The sequence below is a fragment of the Hemicordylus capensis genome, chromosome 1, assembly GCF_027244095.1.
Source record: "Hemicordylus capensis ecotype Gifberg chromosome 1, rHemCap1.1.pri, whole genome shotgun sequence".
In the NCBI taxonomy this organism is placed as follows: Eukaryota; Metazoa; Chordata; class Lepidosauria; order Squamata; family Cordylidae; genus Hemicordylus; species Hemicordylus capensis.
The window spans coordinates 214,874,333-214,894,995 of NC_069657.1; the positions used below are offsets into that span (position 1 = coordinate 214,874,333).

The following is a 20,663-nucleotide window of genomic DNA, read 5'->3' on the forward strand; positions in this document are numbered from 1 at the left end:
AAGTTGGGATTGGGTCCTGCAAATGTTGGTCCAAGGTTTTTTGGACTCTTCTATATGTTGGGGTCGGGAATGGGATCAGAGTCGGGATCATTGTCAGATCGGGGTTGGGGTCTAACAAACTCTAAAACATTTTTAAAGTAACCATGGATACTCACTGTGAACCCAGAATAAGGTTAGCTAACACCAGAGAGTTGCAGGGGAAGTGATGCAACTAGAGAATCTAAGGGGAAGTGATGTAACACCAGAGAATCACAGAAGAAACCTGGAAATCAGCTGCTTGTGAGTGAAAAATGGGCTAAAAACATTGTTTAAACCTTTTTTTAAAAAGAGATATGCCTGGTCTAGCAGGCAGTGGGCAGAGAGAGGGCAGAAGATGGGTGTTTTCTCCTCTCCAGTTGTGATTGCTTTTTTTTTTTTTTAAAAAGCAGACTCTTGCTGCCATTTGGAGCTCTGGAAGGCTCTGTTTGTTTGTTTGTTTGTTTGTTTGTTTGTTTTAAATAAAGGGAATTGGAGAAGTTTGATCCAAATTGGGCTGGGCAAGTTCGGGTTTGGACTCTCTCTGAACCCCTCTGATATTGGTAAAATTGGCCAGGTCCAATTTTACCCATCCAGTTTTGCACAGGCCTGATAAATAACATTACATTGCACCCCCAGGCCCCCCAATGAAGACAGGACACTCTTAGTTGGAGTAAATAAGGGCCACTTTTATTATTGTACAGAGGTAGCGACACTTGCAACGAGGTCCCAATACACTAGAGTGCGGGTACTAGTCTCGCGTGGTGGCCCTTCCTAGTGAAGAGCACCCCACGCCAGGGCGAAGGGCCGGGTCCTGATTTGGCCAGGCTCTAAGTCCTGGCCTCCTCTCACCGCGGGGCTCCACCCCGCCGAGGGGGGGGTGGTCCGACACACCCTCAACCCAAGCCGTCAAAGCTCTGAGCCGGTGAGTCGCGCCCACCCCCCGAGTGGGGGCCATTCCCAACCTTACGGGCCGTCAAAGCCCTGAAAGGCTGTTCCTTGACCCCCCCTCACCCAACTGGCCCTCCAGCCAAGCACCGATCCCTGAATCTGCCTACCCAACACCCGCACTCTCCTGCCAAGTGACCGATCAATTCTCAATGCCTACCTGCCACCCAGCGCCCATAGGTAACGATGGCTACCCCTGGCACAGCTCCTAAGCCTCAGTGAGAAGTAGGCGAAAAAAGGCCGTGCCCCCAGCCAATCTGGCACGACCCAAAAAATTCCTACTTGGCCCCCGTAGGCGACCGGCTATCCCTCACTGAGTACCGGGAGGGTGGGTGGGTGCCCGGCAGCAGAGAGACTGCTCGTGGGATGGCTGCCGGGCTATGCTGTTTTCCCCCCGGCCCCCTCTCCTGACTGGGCTATCCCTGGTCACGTGGAGGGGGCCAAGATGGCGCTTCCGCGTCTGCTTCCTGGTGCCGGGTGCACAACCCCGCCTCCCGCCTCACCCGCTCGGGCACGGAGGCGAGAAGCGGCATTGCACCCCCAGGCCCCCCAATGAAGACAGGACACTCTTAGTTGGAGTAAATAAGGGCCACTTTTATTATTGTACAGAGGTAGCGACACTTGCAACGAGGTCCCAATACACTAGAGTGCGGGTACTAGTCTCGCGTGGTGGCCCTTCCTAGTGAAGAGCACCCCACGCCAGGGCGAAGGGCCGGGTCCTGATTTGGCCAGGCTCTAAGTCCTGGCCTCCTCTCACCGCGGGGCTCCACCCCGCCGAGGGGGGGGTGGTCCGACACACCCTCAACCCAAGCCGTCAAAGCTCTGAGCCGGTGAGTCGCGCCCACCCCCCGAGTGGGGGCCATTCCCAACCTTACGGGCCGTCAAAGCCCTGAAAGGCTGTTCCTTGACCCCCCCTCACCCAACTGGCCCTCCAGCCAAGCACCGATCCCTGAATCTGCCTACCCAACACCCGCACTCTCCTGCCACAGAAGTGGGGCAAACCTCTGTTTAGCCCCGCTTCCCCCACCCCGCTATCACCTCTTGGAGACCACGTTGCAAGTCCCGGAGGAACACCTCATTCCCCTGGTCAGAGAGATGCACTCCATCCCCTCTATACAGGGCCGCATCCTGTACTCGTATGTCAGGGTGCTGTATTACTGCCCCCCCTAAGGCGGTGATAGATCTTCCAACTGCCTTATTGACTTTTTTACGTGCCCTATTGAAGCACAGGGGGCCCCCTTGGCCCCTCCAGCATGTCCGTGGGAGTAGGTTAGACCAGACCAACCGCATCTCAGGCCACCGGGCCGCCAGGTCCTGAAAATCCCTGATTGCCTGCAGGCTCAGGGCCCTGCCTTGCAACAAACCCAAGTCGTTGCCTCCCAGGTGTACAACCAAGATGTGCGGTGCCCCCTTTGCTGCGATGTACTCATCTAGAAGTGGAAGGAAAAGGTTCCACAGCATTCCTCGGCGCCCCATCCACTCCACTTCGGCCGCTCCTGCCAGGCCCAACTGGGTACCCAAGCTGGTCTGCCGAGCTCGCCGACCAGCCCAGAACACATAGCTGTGCCCGTAGATGAGTATCCGCAAAGGGAAGGGAAGCGCTTGACCGTCTGTAAGACAAAATTGGATGTTACTTCCGTGGGCCGTCACTTTGGCAGTGGGCGTATGTAGCGGCGACATGCGGATGAACGCCACCTCCCCAGGTCCTGGATCCGGTTTTCCGGCAGCCCCACCGCCGCCGCCGAAGATGCTGCCCCTATCCGAAAGGAGTGGGTCCCATAAACCCGCGGGTCCAGGCCTGCTCTCCTCAAAGCCTCTTTAACCAGGGCCCAGAACTGGAATCGCGTCAAGGGTGTACCGTCCGCATGACGGAACAACTGGCCTTCTCCCTCCCCACGCAAGGCCATGTAATCCCTCATGGCCCTCACTGGGCACAGGCTCTTATCAGTCCCCTCTGCCAGGGTGATAGTGGCTCCCTTGCCCTTCTGGTCGGTTTTAGACCACCTCAGGCGCAACACCACCTTATCCCTCCCCACCCGGGCATCCCCACACTGCAGGGCCCGCGCTGATGTATCAGACCTGGAAGAGGCGACCAGCTCACTGATTCGCAACGCACCAAAGAAGGCCACAAGGCAGGAAGCCCTGAGCAACCGTACCTCGAAGTTGGAAAAACAAATATCGTTAAAAAATGGGAGCACCTGTTGCAGTGTTGTTGGTGCCAGAGGGACCCTTGTATCTGGTTGAGAGGGGTGTTCTCGCGCCCATCCCTCGAGCATCCTGCGCACCCGGAAGTCAGCCGTGTTGTCCACAAACCCCTTCATTTTTGCCTGGAAAGCCAGTGCTGCCAACCTACCCCCAATGGACCCCACGGCCAAGCCCTTCCCATGTAAATGTGTGCTATAGCGCATTATGTGCTCAACCGGGATGGGCCATAGGTCCTTCAGCCCTGTGTCAACTCTAAATGCATGAAACTCACGGACAGCTGACGCATAGCGCGCTCTTGTGCTAGGTGCTAGGGATAGGCGAATGGCCTCCTCTGCCTCTAGAATCCAAGGTTCCATAGATGGGGTGGAAAAACTTCGGGAAGCTCCCTGGCTGCTGGGGCGAGAGTTCGGAAGCGCTCCTCCTGCATCCGAGAGAGCGCATCCGCAATGCTGTTATCCAGCCCCGGCACGTGCCGTGCGGCGAAAAGAATGTTGTGGCGCAGGCATTGCAGCGTGAAGCAGCGAACCAAGCGCATCACCCGAGGACTCCTGGAAGTCCCCGAGTTGATCACCTGCACTGTGGCCATGTTATCACACCAGAACTGGACAGCCCTATCTTCAAAATCCCTAGCCCAGATGTGCACCGCAACCACTATTGGGAAGAACTCAAGGAATGTCATATCCCTTGTCACTCCCATTTCTATCCAGGCTGGGGGCCACCTGGATGCGCACCACCGCCCCCGGAAGAAAAGCCCAAAACCGTGCCCCCCTGCTGCATCGGACTGGATTTGGAGTTCTGCTTCTAGCAGGAATTTGGACCGCCACAGGGAGATGCCATTGAAATCCCTTAAGAACTCCACCCACATCCTGGCGTCCTCCCTAAGCTCGTGTGTTACCCGCACCCGGTGATGCGGGGCCCGAAGCCCCTTAGTGGCATCACAGAGCCTCCGAAGGAAGGCGCGGCCGGGTGCAATCACCCTGCACGCGAAGTTCAAGTGTCCCACTATAACCTGTAAGTCCCTCAAGGTGACCTTCCTGGCGTCAAGCAGCTGCCTCAGGCGCTGTTCGAGAGCAAGGACCTTCTCTGGTGGCAAGCGGCAGCACTGAGCCACTGTATCTATTTCGATTCCAAGGAAGGCCAGCCGAGTGGTTGGACCCTCAGTTTTTTCCGGCGCCAATGGCACGCCCAGTTCCTTTGCCAGCTCATGAAACGTATCCATTAGATATTTGCAGGTTGATAGAGGCCCAGGGCAACAAAAAAGAAAGTCATCTAGGTAATGCACTACCGAGGTAAGCCCTGCCCTCTCCCGGACTGCCCATTCCAAAAAGGAACTGAAACGCTCAAAGGCAGAACAAGAGATGGAACAGCCCATGGGCAGGGCCCTGTCAATATAGTAGCTGCCCTCAAAAGAAAAACCCAGGAGGTCAAAGTCATCTGGATGGACTGGAAGGAGCCGGAAGGCTGACTTGATATCACACTTCCCCATCAACGCGCCCTTCCCCTGCTCTCGAACCATCTCCACTGCCGCCTCAAAAGTCGTGTACTTAACAGAACACAGCTGGTGAGGTATGGCATCATTAACTGATCCGCCAGCAGGGAAGGAAAGGTGATGGATCAAACGGTATTCCCCTTTTGCCTTCTTAGGCACCACCCCCAGAGGGGAAACCCTAAAGCTGGGTAAGGGCGGGTGAGGAAAGGGGCCCAGCACCCGCCCTTCCTGTACTTCTTTATCAATTTTTGCCCTCACAACCTGCTCCAATCCTTTAACTGAACGCAAATTTTTTGCCCAGGAACTAACCCTTGGACCCTGATAAGGTATCCGAAAACCCCTTTGAAACCCTTCCCCCAGATAGGCCCTATCCTGTACTACTGGGTATTGTTGCAACAGCTGCAACAGCGGACCCAGCTTTATGGGGCTAGGTCCCTTTTGCCGGAGCGGGACTACCACCTTTCCTGGCGGCAGGCCCATCTTTGGGGGCGGGCCGGGGCCAGCGGCCCTTTGGACAGAAGTTAGATGAGTGAGTGCCTCCGCAGATAGTGCATGCGTGCCGAAAACGACACGGGCGGCGCGAGCAAGTCCCTGTTGATGCAAATTCCCAGCAAGGCTGACGAAACTGGCCCGCTGCACCTGGCATCTGGCCCCTGGTGGGTGTGGCAGCAGATTTCACTATGAAGTGTCCACTGTCAGAGAATTCCCCACCCCCGGGCCGGTTGGGGCCCATGATCCTCATCCAGAGTTGTTGGTGCTGACAATCCCATGGGAGCTCTGGGTTCATGGCTGAGTGTCGTCTAAAGGCCTCGTCGTAGCGAGCCCAAGCGGGCCCACTATACTCCGAGAAAGCGTGATATATTATGTCCAAATATTTCACCATGGATGCTCCCCGTGCTGGCTGTTTCTGCAGCACCACCCCCATGTACACCATGTAACCGGCCAGCCAGTTAGACCAGTTACGATCAACTGTTTTGTATCTGATTCTTTCTCTGTCCCTCCGATCCCCCTTCTCCCCCTCTCTGGGTTCTGTTTCTCGAAACAGTAATGAGAACATATCGACATATTCGTTCCTCCATATCTTTTCTTTGGTGGCGAGCAACAAGTGATCGCCCAGGGGCAGGGACACCTCCCCCTGTGGGTAATGCTCAATCTTATCATTCGTGGCTGCTGTTTCCTTGCCCTCAGATACCTGCCCTGGGTCTGCACTGGCCGCCTTACCGCTCTGCCACCTCTGCTCCCAGGGTGTGAGCTGATACTGTCGTGCAGGTGGTTCTGGTTCTGCCTTCTTCTCCGGCACCACCGCTGTCCCTGAAACTGGGGGTGCTGAGTAACCTAGCCCTACGGGCCATGCCGGCATCCCCCCCCACACGCTTGCCAGGTGCCCAGCCCAAGGTGGATAGCCCCATCCCCAATCGGACTCACCAAAGGACCCAACATCTGCATCCAAGGTGTTCCGGCTGGCATTCTCTGTTGATCCAGTTGCCTCCCCTTCACCACTCTCCAGCGCGTCCAGCCTCGCCTCAATGGACTGTAAAAGTTGCAGCTGCTTATTAGGTTGGTTCCCTGCTTTCTTTGCCCCCTGCTTTCCAACCGCCTTGGACCCCTCCCCTCGATTGGCTTTTTTCCTGGACTCCAACGCATCTAAGCGAGACAAGATCCTCGCCATTATCAGCTGCCCTTCATCCTCTGATCCAGAGGAGGGGTCGGGCTCCCTGGGCCGTGCTGGAGGCCGCTTAGGGGCCGGGGCCTTTCCCTTTCCCTTCTCCTTGCCGGGCCCTTTCCTTGTTGGCATGACTTAGCAGGCCTTGCCGAATCCCTTAAAGAGGCTGGCACTGATGCCCAGCACACACACACACAAAAAGGGGGGGGGGTGAGATCGCTGTAACTTTTGCTATTATTATTGTAATTAAATAAGCGCTTATTATTTTATTATCATTAAATGAGTGCTTATTCTTAAATAAGCAATTGAGAGCTGATATATTGCAACCCTAAAAGGGAAAACCCTGATTTGTAGTCGCCCCTTCAAATCCCAGACCAGGGCAGACCCTGCTTAGCCAAGGGGGCGATTCCTGCTTGCTACCACAATACCAGTTCTTCTAAATGTTCCACTGGTCTAGGATACCTAGCACCCTCTGGCCAAAGTAGACACGCTATTAAGGCCTCTCCCTCTCAATCCTTTTATTTTATTCTAATTTTATTTTTGTTTTATCCTGATGGGAGCCCATATATAGCACCAACTGAAGGACCATTAAAGGGGAAAAACCTTGCCTCGGAGTGCCCACATGTAGTCACCCATCCAAATACAAACCAGGGGGACCCTGCTTAGCAAAGAGGACAATCAATGCTAGCTCCCCCAGAACAGTAGTTTTTTGTTTGTTTGTTTGTTTTTTAAATTAAATTTAATATCAACTGTTCGACTGACTTAGAATGTCGTAGATTTACTGCTTCAGTCCTTCTGCAAGGTACTTATCACACAGCTCCCCAATTAAACAATACAATCCCCTGATGCTCCCACCACAACTTAACCATCTGTTAGCCCCCCAATAATCAAACAATCAATCCAACATAATAATCCTTCCACATCAACTCCCTCAGAACTCCCTGAAAGAAGCCCCCCTTCCGCCTTCCCCAAGCAATGAAGATAAAATAAAGACCCAAGCCCCGTATATCACCCTAGGCCTTTGAGAAAGGCCTTTGTCTGCTCGGTCTCCCGTTGTTCACAGCTGCTCCCTTCCTGCTGCAACGTGTGGGAAAGCCGTTGATTCCTTCCTGTTGGAACCTGTTGATTCCTTCCTGGTGGGGGGGGTGTCACGTGATCGGCCTGCGCACGCGGCCGATCTCCGCTGCCGCCCCCGCGCTGTTTTGCTCCCCTGGTCCCCTGGCCGGCAAGCCCCAGCAAAAAGGGAGCACGTTTGCGATCAACCTGGCTGTGGCTGATCACGGCTGCCGCTCCCGCTAACCGCCGAGAGGAAGAGCCCTCGTCCCGGCCTGCATGCACGTGGCTGGGCAGCGATCGCTCCTCCTCCCAGCCCCCTGCTCGCCCGCAAGCCTCAGCAAAAAGGAGCTCCTTTTCAGCTGCCGCTCTACCGCCGAGATGAGCAATCAGCGATCGCTCAGAGCAGACAGCGATGGCTCAGAGCAAGCCGTGATCGCTCAGAGCAAGCAGCGATCGCTCCTCTTCCTTGCCCGGCAGCAGAGAGACTGCTCGTGGGATGGCTGCCGGGCTATGCTGTTTTCCCCCCGGCCCCCTCTCCTGACTGGGCTATCCCTGGTCACGTGGAGGGGGCCAAGATGGCGCTTCCGCGTCTGCTTCCTGGTGCCGGGTGCACAACCCCGCCTCCCGCCTCACCCGCTCGGGCACGGAGGCGAGAAGCGGCATTACATTTCATGCTGGACACATATTCATGGTGAACTTTGGGGCTGCCCAGTCTGTACAATGCTCAGAAACCATAGCAATGACTCATTTTTAAAAAGACCCTTTTATAAGCCCCTCCCTATCAGCAGACCCTGTAAAGTAATAATAAAAAGTTATGTGATTGACATAATCTGGTAAATGTAGGGAATAGCTGCTTGGTATGCCTATGAGGGGATAATATATATCAGGGATGAGAGCTTTGGGGAAGGGCCATCGTCCTCTTTTGGTTTAGAATGCCCCCCACATAAAACATAGAAGAGATATTGCAAAAGGGTCATTTGCAATTCTATTATTTTGTGGACTTTTGAAATGCAGTTATTGATAACATCCAAAGTGTCCTGAAGTACACTTTCCCATGCCCCACAAATATTCTTCACAATTTCTTCTCACACTTATGAGTGCCCCTAGAAAATGTCTTGTCATTAGAATATTGTCATTCTTAAGGGTCATTTACATGTCAGTTCCACATGGGTGGAACCATTCATTTCAGTGGGATATTACCCCAATAAACAGTCACCCTGATCCAGCAAAAGAAAGGTTCTTATCTAATAGAGGGCAACTAGTGCTACATGTACATAATACTCAAAAGGTTAAAATTATGTCAATTTGATATTTGACGAGAAAGTGTGTCATGATTCCTGTCCTGAGTAGTCCCTCTGAGTCTGATCCTGAGGAGGCAGTACCAATACTGAGTCTGACCCTGAAAGAGCCCCAGAACTAGAGCCCCCAGAAAGAGCACCCTCAGAACCCAACCCCCACCCCTGAAGAACCAGCACCTCTCACACCATTGTATGCCCTGGCTGCATACTAGCAATAGCTAGGCAGGATCGGATAGAGAGAAGGAGTGCCAGACTCCAGGTGAACGGCTGCTCCTTTAAGGCCTCCCTTCTCCAGGCAGGAAGGCAGAGCCCAGGTGAGGTAGCTCAGCCTACCTCTGATTGCTGTCAGGGCAACTTCCCACTTGGAGCTGTCTGAGGTGCTGCAACCTGCTGTGTTTTGCTATGCCTTGCCTTGCTGCATTGCTCTGTCTTCCAAACTTAATGGTGTAAGAGAATTAATAAACTCCCCCAAATCAAATAATTTCCTTCCATTCTGAGTGTTGGCCACAACAGCAGGTCCTTCCCCCCCAGTTGGTTTCCCACTGCCCAAATCAAGCTAAAAGCAAAATTTATTGCATCACATTTAGTTTAAGATGGCAGTGTGCAGACACAAAATAGATTGCAACATCAAACAACATTTATCCAACAAATAACATACTCAGTGTGGGCTGACCGAATGGTAAGACTTATTTCTTCATCAAGTTATAATTTTATAGCCCCACCTCATAGGAATATTCAATAATGTATGTTATTCTCCTTTATGATCAGCTTATCCCACCTATGCAGTTCTTCCTTGTGCTCACCCTAATCAAGTTACTGGTCCCCATCATGTCTGGTTCTGGAAAATCCAACCTTTTCTCACAACTCCTCCCTCCCCTTCACTGAACATATTTTGGTCAAGTTGTTTGTTCTTCCTTTAACTTATCCAGAGGTTTGGATTCTAAGACCATTTGGCAGATTTCAGCGATATCTTGCTAAACCTTGGTCCCTGTGATCACGTAGCTTGAGACAACCCAGTTATGTGGAAAATGCCATGCCACAACCATTCTTCACCATGGCAGACAGAGGTCAAAGGCCCAGCTTTGTGCTGATCTCTGTCAACCCATCATATTATATTAACATGTATTGATTAAGCTATGTGAAGATCTAGATTTTCCTTCAGTCAGCTCTTATCTATGGGATATGACAGGACAAAAAGGGATTGGAGATGAAGCCCTAGCTGCTAGATTAGGCTCAGGAATTGTAAATGCAACACCCATTCTGTGCATGATTGCTCATACAACTTGCCTGTTCACATACAGAAGCCTGCTTCAATGCATTTATTCTATAACCCATAACACAGGACTGGATTAAAGTTACAAGGAGGCTAATGTGCCAGAATGTCTGTCCTATATGTATGGAATTGAGAGTCGAAAGTAGAGACTAAAAATATAAAACCATGCATGGTCAGCATGTTTGCTGACCACACAAATGGCTGTTCTGCATGCGCAGAGGGCATGTGCATGCTGGCATGCACTGATAGCTAGGGAGAGCACCATGCTTAAGGAGTGAGTGCCAGTGAGTGCCAGAGGAGCAGTGAGTGCCGGAGGAGCAAGTATGGACCTGCTCTCCTCTATGTTAAAGGTGATGTGGAGCCCCACTCCATGCCCATTTTAAAGGGATGTGTTGCGGTTCAGATTTTGAATCGTGTTTCATGCACATCCCCACAACCTTCTTAGTCTAGGGGTTAATCCAGCCCTGAACAGTTGGATCATGGTAAATGTTCATCTACATGTCATTCTTGAGCATTCACAATGCTCAATGACAATGCTTTGTCATATGGAATGAAGACTCATTGACCTGTAGTGGGTTTCCACTAGGCTTCTTCATTTCCCCCAAACAGCCTCCTTGCAGCAACCACTAATGCCTTCTTCCACTCTTATTCCACTTGATTTCATCATAGCACTGAAGTTGAGAATTTCAGCCTTAATCCTATATGCCACCTACATGTTCTCTACAATGTCCTAAATCAGGTCAATTTGGTCTCCGCAGCCAAATGTTCAACATGTTGGTGCCAATCTACATTTCAGCATGTTCACACGGCAGGGTCAGAGCTTGAGAACCACCGATAACTGAGGGCTGCTGTGCCTTCCTGTCATCTCTGTCCCTGCATTTCTTTAGCTAGCCTCCTTCTGTGATGAAAAAGGTTGCCCACTAGGGCTGTGCAGTCATGTCAGTCCAACAGGCATCTAGGGCATTATTGGAATGAATTCTACTACAACAGCAGGGGCCCTTGATAGTTGGAACTCCAACTAAAACCCCTCCTGTCCTGGCAGAATTCAATCAGAGTTCCAAAATGCCTGTCAGAATTCACCACCACCCCCCTCTACCCTTTCCCCTGTCTTCTCCTGCCTTTCCTTGCCTCTCCCTGTTCCCCTCCCTTAACTGGACTTGAGGATGCAACATCCTCTTTGAAGATTGGAGCCAGCTGCATAATCAGCGGCTACTCATCCCTTCCTGCAGCTTGACTTTCAAAATGACTTCCCCCACACTTTAAGGACTTGTGGAGCACCCCAGTGTGGTGCATTGTGGTGGATGCAGCTATGGCACCCACAGTGCACCGTGCAAGGCCAGGATCCTACAAAAGACCTTCAAGAAAAGAAAAGTTTGAAAGACAAGCTGTGGGAAAGGGAAGGCAGATGCTGGTTGGCTCCAGCACCAATCTTCAGAAGGGGACATTGTGTGGTGGCCAAAGGTAAGATTGGGGAATGGGAAGGCAGTAAAAGGGTGGAGGAAGGCAGGAAAAGGGAGCTGTTGGGGACAGCGTAGTGGAGGGAGGGGGAGCATCTGACAAAATGTCAGGTCCAATCCAACCTGACTCCGACTATGACAATTTGCAGGGGAAGGGGGCTCTTGGCCCTGCTGACAATTTTCCTGTCTCTTTGGGTCAGCTCAGGTCAGATGCAACATTTTTTCTGCTGCACAGCCAATTGTCCACTATTGCTGTCAGTTTGATGTTTGTATCTGCATGCATGCCTACCATAAAAACAGACACTACCATCTATAATTAGGGAAGCTCTGAATGAGAACATTATGTGTCCCTGTCCACAATCCTAGCTCCCCATTAATCACCTAATGAGAAGACAGTGGCTTATTATCGAAATACCACCAGCTCTGTTCCACAGTTTGATGTGCAACACTGAACCGGTCAGTAAGACCCTTGCTGAAAATGGATTGCCTATTGACTTCTTGCTGGGTTCCCTCCCGCCCCCGCCACTTGTCAACTTGGTAGGTTTTTCTCTCCTATATTTCCCAGTGGCAGCCCTGATCTGTGACTGCCCTCAGGAAACAGGAAAGCAAGTAGCTCTCCACGCCTTATCAAGCTGACATACTGTGGGAAACTCTTGTTTGATTGTTAAAAGACATTTACATGACAGGTGGCTGACAGGGAGCATGTTAGGAAAAGGTTTATATATCAAGGCAAATTGACCTCTTTTTAAAAGTGCACTATAGCTAAATGATGTCACAATTTTCAGAAACCACCTCATGAAATCTGGGACAGTTACAATAAGACTGGTACTTATACTAAAGCTTTTATATCTTGAATTCACTAGTTTGGCCAAATTGTTATCAGGCCCCCCACACCCAGCATCTCATAACCTAGATTTGGTGTTTTGTACTAGGCAGAAAGAGGGTGCGCTATTGGTGGTGGAGGAGTTCAGGATAATTCCATTATCATGGACAGATCATTGATTGATTGACTGAGAGCTGTCAAGTTGGTGTTAACCACCTTGCTGCTGGTTGTCCTCTTCTTCTCTTTCCTTCAACCTTTCCCAACATTATGGACTTCTCAAGGGAGCTTGGTTTTCGCATAATGTGTCCCAAGTATGATAGTTTGAGCCTGGTCATTTGCACCTTGAGTGAACATTCTGGATTGATTTGTTCTATATTCCATTTGGGTTTCCCCCATTGGCTGTGTCCATGGTATCCTCCAAAGTCTTCTCCAGCACCAAAGTTCAAAAGCATCAATACTTTTTCTATCTTGCATTTTCAAAGTCCAGCTTTCGCATCCATAGTGTGTCACGGGAAAAACCATTGCCCAAATGATTCTAATCTTTGTAGGTATAGACACATCACTAGGAGTTTGATTAATTATAATTAATGGTACTGATGAAGACTTTGGGGCTATTCTGATGATCTGCAAAAAATCGGGCTAGGAGAGCTTAGCCTGATTTTTGCAGATCGTCAGAACCACTGGGCTCAGCTGCAAGCCCGGTGGTTCTAGACTAGAGCAAGTATTCCGCTCAAGAACCCCTGCCCCAAAACCAGGTTTGTGGAGTGAGCGCTCCGCAAACCTGTTTTTCAAAATCGTGAGTGGCTTCACGTTGTGGCTTCACGCTGTGCCTACTCATGAGTAGACCCACAGAGGGGAGGCAAAAAGCCGCTTCCCGACTCCGGGGGTCTCCCCAGTATGCCCTGTGTGCTCGCGCAAGGCATATTGGGGCTTCGGGGGGCCGCGCAGCCCTCGAGCTCCCCAGCCCCCGCCGTCTCCGTCTCGGAGCCAGAAATTGTGTGGGCAGCTAATACGGCCGCCAAGGGCTCCTGCAGAGATTGTCTGCAGGGAGAGCGGACTTATCCCCACAGTTTTACCAGAAGCAGGTCTCACGGATCGTGAGACCCGCCTCTTTGTGTTGGTCAAAAGGCTCTTGGTTTATGATACAAGACTACTAAGAATCTCCTTGCGCCACACCATGGCAGTACCAGCTTCATGAAGAACAGATTAATGAACATATCAGACACAGAGGTTTGTTAATTTCCATGGAGCCCAGCACTCATGTGGGAACATCCTTTTGGGGACCTTTAAGATTTTATAATATAAGGGTTTTTTCATATATATTTTTAAAGTTAAAAATACCCATAAGAATATACATTGTTAATTGTTTATATGTGTTTTGTTTGGGATTGACTACATGTTTGTAGGATTTGTACAGTCTATTTGGGTCATTTTTATGATGATATACTATTGAAACAGTTAAGGTTTAAACTGAGGGTCCATATTGTTCAGGGGGGGTGCTCTTTCTTGTTCACTATAAGTCTTTCCCAGCCATACCTACAGATGCCAAGGATTGAATTTGGGACCTTCTGCATGACAAACAGATGCTCTACCACTGAGCTATGGCCCCATCGAGATATGAAGGCATCTAGACCAGCCCAGATTCAATCATGCATCTGTTTTTTGTTTTAATCCTTGTATTTACAGCATCTACCTTGTCCTCCCTTTGTGGATATGGGAAATTTGGGAAATTTTTGAAATTAAACATGTCTGGATAGATATGATTTCAAATATCCTAATTTGACCTCCTGTGCTACGTGGTCTGCTCTCATTTGAAAAATTGCTGTATCCCAATTAAATCTGGGTTTTATCCTGGAGATTAATGAGACCTCTGCATGAGCAGTATTGGCTATATGATTAAAACCAAAGGTTGCGGTTTCCAATTCCAAGTTCCACCAAATCAGACCTTTTAAAAAAAATAAAGGCTGTTAACAAGGCAGATGTCCAAGTGTCAGCCATCACAGGATGCCACAACCAGAGACTGCATTGCTTGTCATTCACGCTGGGTTTAGAATTCCAGGACAGTTGCCCATTAAATCATATATGAAATTGCCTTATTGACCTTCAAAGCACTGCAGCAATTTGATCTTGCTACTTCACAGATCTGCTGTGTAATTATCTTGAAAGTTGTTCCTCAGGGTCAAGCAAAACTTGCTCTCCTGTCATTTGAATTGAAATCTTGGGCTAAGATGGCTTTATAAATTGTGCTCTGTTTTTAGAGTTCATTACCCAAGGACTGTTAACAAGGTGTGGGGTCAAGCATAGGGAGTTCTGCTGTGTGGCAATCACTGGATATGTAGCAGTCTGCTACAACCAAGCTATAGAACTTATGGTGTTACAGGTCAGGCGGAAAAGATGTGCACCTTTCATATCACAGGAATGGAAAGATGCCCCACGTCAATCACATATGAGAGTGATGATGGAAACGTCACCATCCTAAGAGTGATGATGGAAATATTCATCATGGAAACTAGCGTTTTGCACAAACAGATCCCATTGTTCCTGCCAGCTAATCTGGAGTGGTAGCTGTCATTCAAGGGGTAGAGCTTGAGATAAGGAACCTCCCAAAGGCTTCATGCCCTCAAGGAAAAAACACCTGTTCTATACTGAGAAATAAGCTCATGCAAATGACAGCAATTATTAAATTGCTTAAACTCTGTATCGAGCTGAAAGATCAGCTCCAATCTGGATCCTGAAAGTTCTGTGACTACTAGTGTGCCATGATTGCAGCAACTGAAAGCCTCGACTGGAACAAATAAAAAATTCCAGCATAAATTAGAGTCGGATCAGTTCAAATTAAGCTGCAATATTTGAGCTGCAATATTGGAGGGGCTGGAGGTTGTACATAAGTAGGTAGTTCAATGTTATCAATAACAGGAGTGCCATGTCAGATCTCTGAAGGGGAAAAGTTGTATGGATGTGCAGAACATTTTGTCATCAGAATGTTCCAACTTGAAACAGGCCATATCAAGTGTTTTGAGCTCCAAACAGAATGCCCTTCAAATAAAGGGCCTGTTTTGAGCTTGGAATAGAACCCCATTTCAATCAGAATATTTCAGTGCTCCAAGCACCATTTTGGTGGGCTGTTTTTCCCTTGCTGATTGGTTTTCTGGCACTGGCTTCCATTTGGCTTGCAATCTCCTTGCTTCTTGGCCTGTTATCATATAAATCAAGTGTTATCATGGGCAACTGGGCCCACTTTTGGTTGGGAGGAGGGAGAAGGGAGGGGAAACACAAAAGGAGGGAATTTCAGAATTTATTCAAAGGGACTAGAAGGCAGAGAGAGCTCTTGAAGAGGATACATCCGGAGACAAGGAAGGAATCGGAAGGTTTTATTTTGTGCTTTTCTTTTCACAGCACTGAGTAATGAGTATAATGTGCTATGATATTACTGCTCTAACTATCTGGTTTTTCTGGATCTCAGACTGACAAAAGCAGAACTTGGGTGCCTGCCTCCCTTGAGTTGTGGTTTGTTTCTGAGATGGTGTTGTGGCAAGAAATCATGGACAGTGGCAGCTCTCTCTGCAAGTAATATTTCTTGGCCATTGCTGTGTTGAGCTCCATGTCTGACCTTGATACTAACTTGTGCTTCACTCACTGCTCTGGTCTGCTCTCCATTCTGCATTGCAAGGTATACAAAATGTGGCTGAAGTTGCTCTAGCTGAGTTTATGGCTATGCTTACTGCCAAGGGTCCTGCTGTTGCATACTGAAGTAAGGAGTCATAATTGTGTGTGACAAAGTGACTTGTGCCAGTGATGTTACTGCAGCACAGGCACTGTGGCTAGCAGTGGATTCTGGGTCAGTGATTCTTTTTTGGCCATTTTTGGACTGTGTTTGAAATTTGTGTTCTGTGTTGGGAGGGACAAATTCCCTTTTACTGTGTGCTTCTAATCTGCAGTGTTTTTCAAGGCAGCATTGCAAAATGCATTGCAAATTGCAATGCAAACCTTGTCTGCACTCTATGAGTGCAGCTTGTTCTGGCCGTAGGGAACAATGGGGAACTTGAAACACCCCATTGTTACCCATAGTTCCTAGGGACACCAAAATGGGTTCTACCTACCATCCAACCCACAAAAGAAATGGGCAAGCGGGCAATTTTTAAAATTTAAAAAAAAATCCCCACCCCCATGATCTCCCTAGGTCACCCAAACCACTTTGGTGTCCCTAGGAGCTACCTATGGGGGGCAATTGGGTGTTTCAAGTTACCCATTGTTCCCTATAGCAAGAACACTCAAAACATTTTGAGTTGTTTGGTTGAAACAACTGGCTCAACCGTTACAACTAAAATTTTTGCTCATTTTGCATTTCATTTCAAGCTCGAAATGAAGCACAAAATCCATTTTGTGCACAACCCTAGAAAGTTGTGAAGTGGCAAGAATCCTGGACCAGTTAGGCAGGACGTGGAGATTTGCACCTCCTTGAGGTGCTGCCCTAGCCCTGCTGAGGTTCTAGAAAATACTCTGCAGTTATCATGCCATCTAGAAACCTAGACCTTTCCTCTTTAAATGGGAAAGAAGGATTTTAAAGAATTAAAATTCTGCACCAGACGTCCAAATCCCCCAGTTTACAGTGCAATCAGTGCCATGACAATTAACAGCCGTTTTTAACTGAATGTTCTTTTTAGAAGGATATACTCAAATCAATGGGACTTCCAAAGCAAAACATTTGGAGTCCTGGTGTGACAACAAGTCCACTGTGAATGTGTCCACATAGAGAGCTTCCACTGCTCCTTAGCACATAAATAGCTAGGACCTTCCTTTTCACAAGATGTTGTACTGTGAAAGGCTTTTAAAGAGAGAGAGATACCATTTGTTATATACCATTCCATAGGTTGGACGGGTCTGCATTAAAAGATTCACTTCTTTTTCTCTTATGTGACCTGCAATTTCCTGCCTTATAGAGAAATAGAGGAAATGGTGTTGTTTTCTTGAAAATTTGGCTTTTCGCCCTACCTGAGTGAATTTGCTGCAGAGACATGCACTTGTTGCCAAAAGGGAAGCGGCCTTCATTTGGGCCAAGAAGAAAAATTATGCAAACCATGATGATGCACGTAGGCCAGGGAGGTTAAGCACCCACCCTGAGTTCATTCCTAATCTATCCTAATGAACTCAAATTCTGGATGGAGCAAATAGGTGGGTCTTAGACAAAAGACTGAGAACCTGAGAACCTGAGCAACCGCACCCAAAAATGCAATCAAGGCAAGGGCTAGGACAGTTAATTAGATTTGGCAGTCAGCAGCTGTGGAGGACCCAGCTATCCCACCAGACTTTCAAGTGTGGGGAACAGCCCTCTAGGCCTCCTGACTCCTTCACCGCTGCCACCAAGGGGGCTTTTGGTAACACTGAGTCCACTGCAACAGCTCTTCCAGGAATGTTTTTAAACCCAAACCAAACCTTAGTAGAGTGGAAAGGCCTATAGGCGTGGGGTGGAGGCAATCAACAAGCTCTACTATATTCTCAAGAAATTTTTTACTAAAAACAAAAGTTCCAATTAAAACATTACTTTACAGAACAAAATAATACTAACAGAGCAAGTCAGGGTAACAAACAATCTGTAGGCTTTTTAACACTGCTCTGTTCTATACAGGCTCTCCTTCAGAATCTTTCTCTTTACTTTCTCTGGCTGGCTGGGCAGACCTCTTTGTTCGAGGGATAGCACAGGTCTGGGGCTCAATCCAGCCTGGCTACTCCCCTACTTTCACTGATTTCAGCTCAAAGTCCTGGCTTGCTGGCTGGGGAACTCCAGCAATCTCCAGCAACCACCAGTTCTCTGCTTCCTTAGTTCTCTCCCAGGTTTCTTTTGCCAGCTTTTCTTTCCAGGTTTCTCTCTCCAAAGAGTCTTTTGCCAACTCTTTTTCTGCAGATTCTCTCAGCCTGACTCAACTGGATTCTAGCTCTTTTTAGCAGACAGCTCCAGACTGAACATCTTCAATTCCACTGCTCTCAATCCCTCTCAAACTTCCCCAACATATATTCACTTCTTCCATCACATCAGTTACTTAGTTCAGCTAATCAGAACTCAACAAAATATTCCCTCCATAATTTAAAATCATTTTCCCCTCCAAAGCCCAACAGATAGATTTGCCAAAACTAAAAGTGAAATAAGAAAAACAAAACTGAGCTTTTACCCTATTTATTTGTTTTATTTATTTTTGCATTTTTATACCGCCTTTCGTTAAAAGATAGCCCCAAGGCGGTTTACAAAAGTTAAAAACATACAATAAAAACACAATAAAAACATCATGCTAAAAGTATAAAAACATATAAAAAGAGGCATAAAAACAATACAACAGATAAAAACACCCAGAAGCAGCAGTAAAAACGATTATGTAAAAGCCTGGGTAAAAAGCCAAGTCTTTACAAGCTTTCTAAAAGCCGTAATGGAGTCCGAGGAATGAATGGCCACTGGGAGAGCATTCCAGAGTCTATACAGAGACTAACTATAATACAAAACACTTTTACAAGGGAGAAGGTGTTTGTAAGCACAAAAACCAATGCAGATTTACAATTCTTTTAATTGGGCTTATTTACAAAACAAACAAACAAAAACACAAAACAGGGCCTCTAGGTATTGTTCCTTCACAGCAGCTCTTTTGTTTGGTCTTCCATCTGAATAGCGACCACCCCACGCAAACCTTTCCTCCAAATCCTGCACTAGGAGATTCCTACTTATCGCTTGTGTCCCTCCAGTTTCCACAGATTCCAGAAGGAAAAACCCATAGTTTTTGTTCTTGGACACTATGAGGCAGGTCTCACAATCTGTGAGACCCGGTTTTGCTGAAACCACGGGAAAAGCGGGCTAAGCCTGCTCTCTCCACAGATGAGCTCTGCAAAAGCCCTGGGTGGCCGTATCGGCCACCCACATGATTGCTGGCTCTGTGATGGAGCTGGCGGGGGCTGGGGAGCTCGGGGGCTGCGCGGCCCCCAGAGGCCCCAGTATGCCCTGTGCAAGCACGCAAGGAATACTGGTGAGACCCCCGGAGCCGGGAGGCGGCTTTTTGCCTCCCGGTCAGGGGTCTACTTGGGGGTCTACTCACAGAGCCGCACCATGGCTACTCACTATCAGGGAGCCTGGTTTTGCGGAGCGCTCGCTCCGCAAACCCGGGCTAAGGGCAGGGGCACTTAGGCGGGTTACCTGCCTAGGGACCGCCAGGCTCGCAGCCGAGCCCAGTGGTTCCCACAATTGGGAAAAATCAGGCAAGGCTTTCCTAGCCCAATTTTTCCCGATCATGGGAATAGCCTATCTATCTATCTATCTATCTATCTATCTATCTATCTATCTATCTATCATATTTTTATTCTGCCTGATATGTATATCTTGAGGCAGTGTACATAATTCAAATTACAATATAAAAATAAAATAAAAACAATTAAAACATTTTCACAGATTAAAAACAAAAACCATTTCACAGAATAAAACATTTAAACAGTTTAAAATTAGTTTTAATTAAAAATCTGAGGTAACGAGTATTTTTAACGGGGGGTTTTAAAAGGCAATTTGAGATGGAGAAGCTCTTATTTTGACAGGGAGTGCATTCCAAAGCCCTGGGACATCCACAGAGAGGGCCAGCCCTAAGTTGTCACCAGACAAGCTCGTGGCAACCATAACCAGACTTCCCCAGATGATATTGATAGGCAGCAGTGTTCATAGCAAACAAGCTGCTCTCTTAAGTACTCTGGACTTAAGCCATTGAGGGCTTTATAGATAATAACCAGCACTTTGAAATTCACTTGGAAACTTATCGACAGCCAGTGCAATTTTTAAAAAATGGTCCCTTTAGGTCGAGCTTGCTCAATTTAGCCCTCCCCTCAGCTCTTTTTGGACTACAACTCCCATAATCCCCAGCCACAGTGGCCAATAGCCAGGGATTATGGGAGCTGTAGGCCAACATCTGCAGGAGGGCCGAAGTTGAGCACGCCTGCTTTAGGTTGTCCCAGAGACCAACCTGGCTGACACATTCTGTAATGTTTTGATCCCTGTGGTATCCTGGTGTCAAGTTCTGCTCTGTACTGCTCTGGCTGAGTGTCCTGTGTACTCAAATTCCTTCCCCCTAGAGTTGAATCATGGAACTACTGATCCCCTGTCTATAAATCAGAACACTAGATTGGGGAGTTCAGACTTGATGAGTTGAAATAGTTAATCTTGTGTGGGTTTCTTGCGGGGAGACCTGCATAGGTTTGCCTTAGACATCCTTCAGGCTTGTGGGGCATTACTTAGGAAACTGCTATACACTGAATTAGACCACTGCTCAGTACTTTCTACACTCTTCCACTGAACTACAGTCCATGCCCTGTGTGGTCTTACTACAGACTATATCCCTGAACCCGACTGCCTTGAAAATCCCTGAACATTAGAGTTGATTCACTAGGACCTGAATCACTCAACCACTGAGGCTG

The 20,663-nt window shown here is 48.5% G+C and overlaps 1 protein-coding gene across 2 annotated transcripts; it reads right to left on the reverse strand.

Annotated features, from left to right (window-relative positions):
- Positions 1–675: 675 nt before the first annotated feature.
- LOC128341831 (uncharacterized) lies at positions 676–6,545 on the reverse strand. 2 transcript variants are annotated; one of them, XM_053288412.1, is made up of 2 exons: positions 6,083–6,545; positions 676–2,573 (listed from the first exon to the last, which is right to left on the reverse strand). In XM_053288412.1, the coding sequence occupies exons 1-2, from the start codon at positions 6,450–6,452 to the stop codon at positions 1,972–1,974; spliced, it is 972 nt and encodes a 323-aa protein (XP_053144387.1). In that variant the 5' UTR covers positions 6,453–6,545; the 3' UTR covers positions 676–1,971. The 2 variants fall into 2 exon arrangements, with proteins under 2 accessions (XP_053144387.1, XP_053144378.1); XM_053288403.1 differs by having other exon boundaries at positions 676–3,589.
- Positions 6,546–20,663: the final 14,118 nt, after the last annotated feature.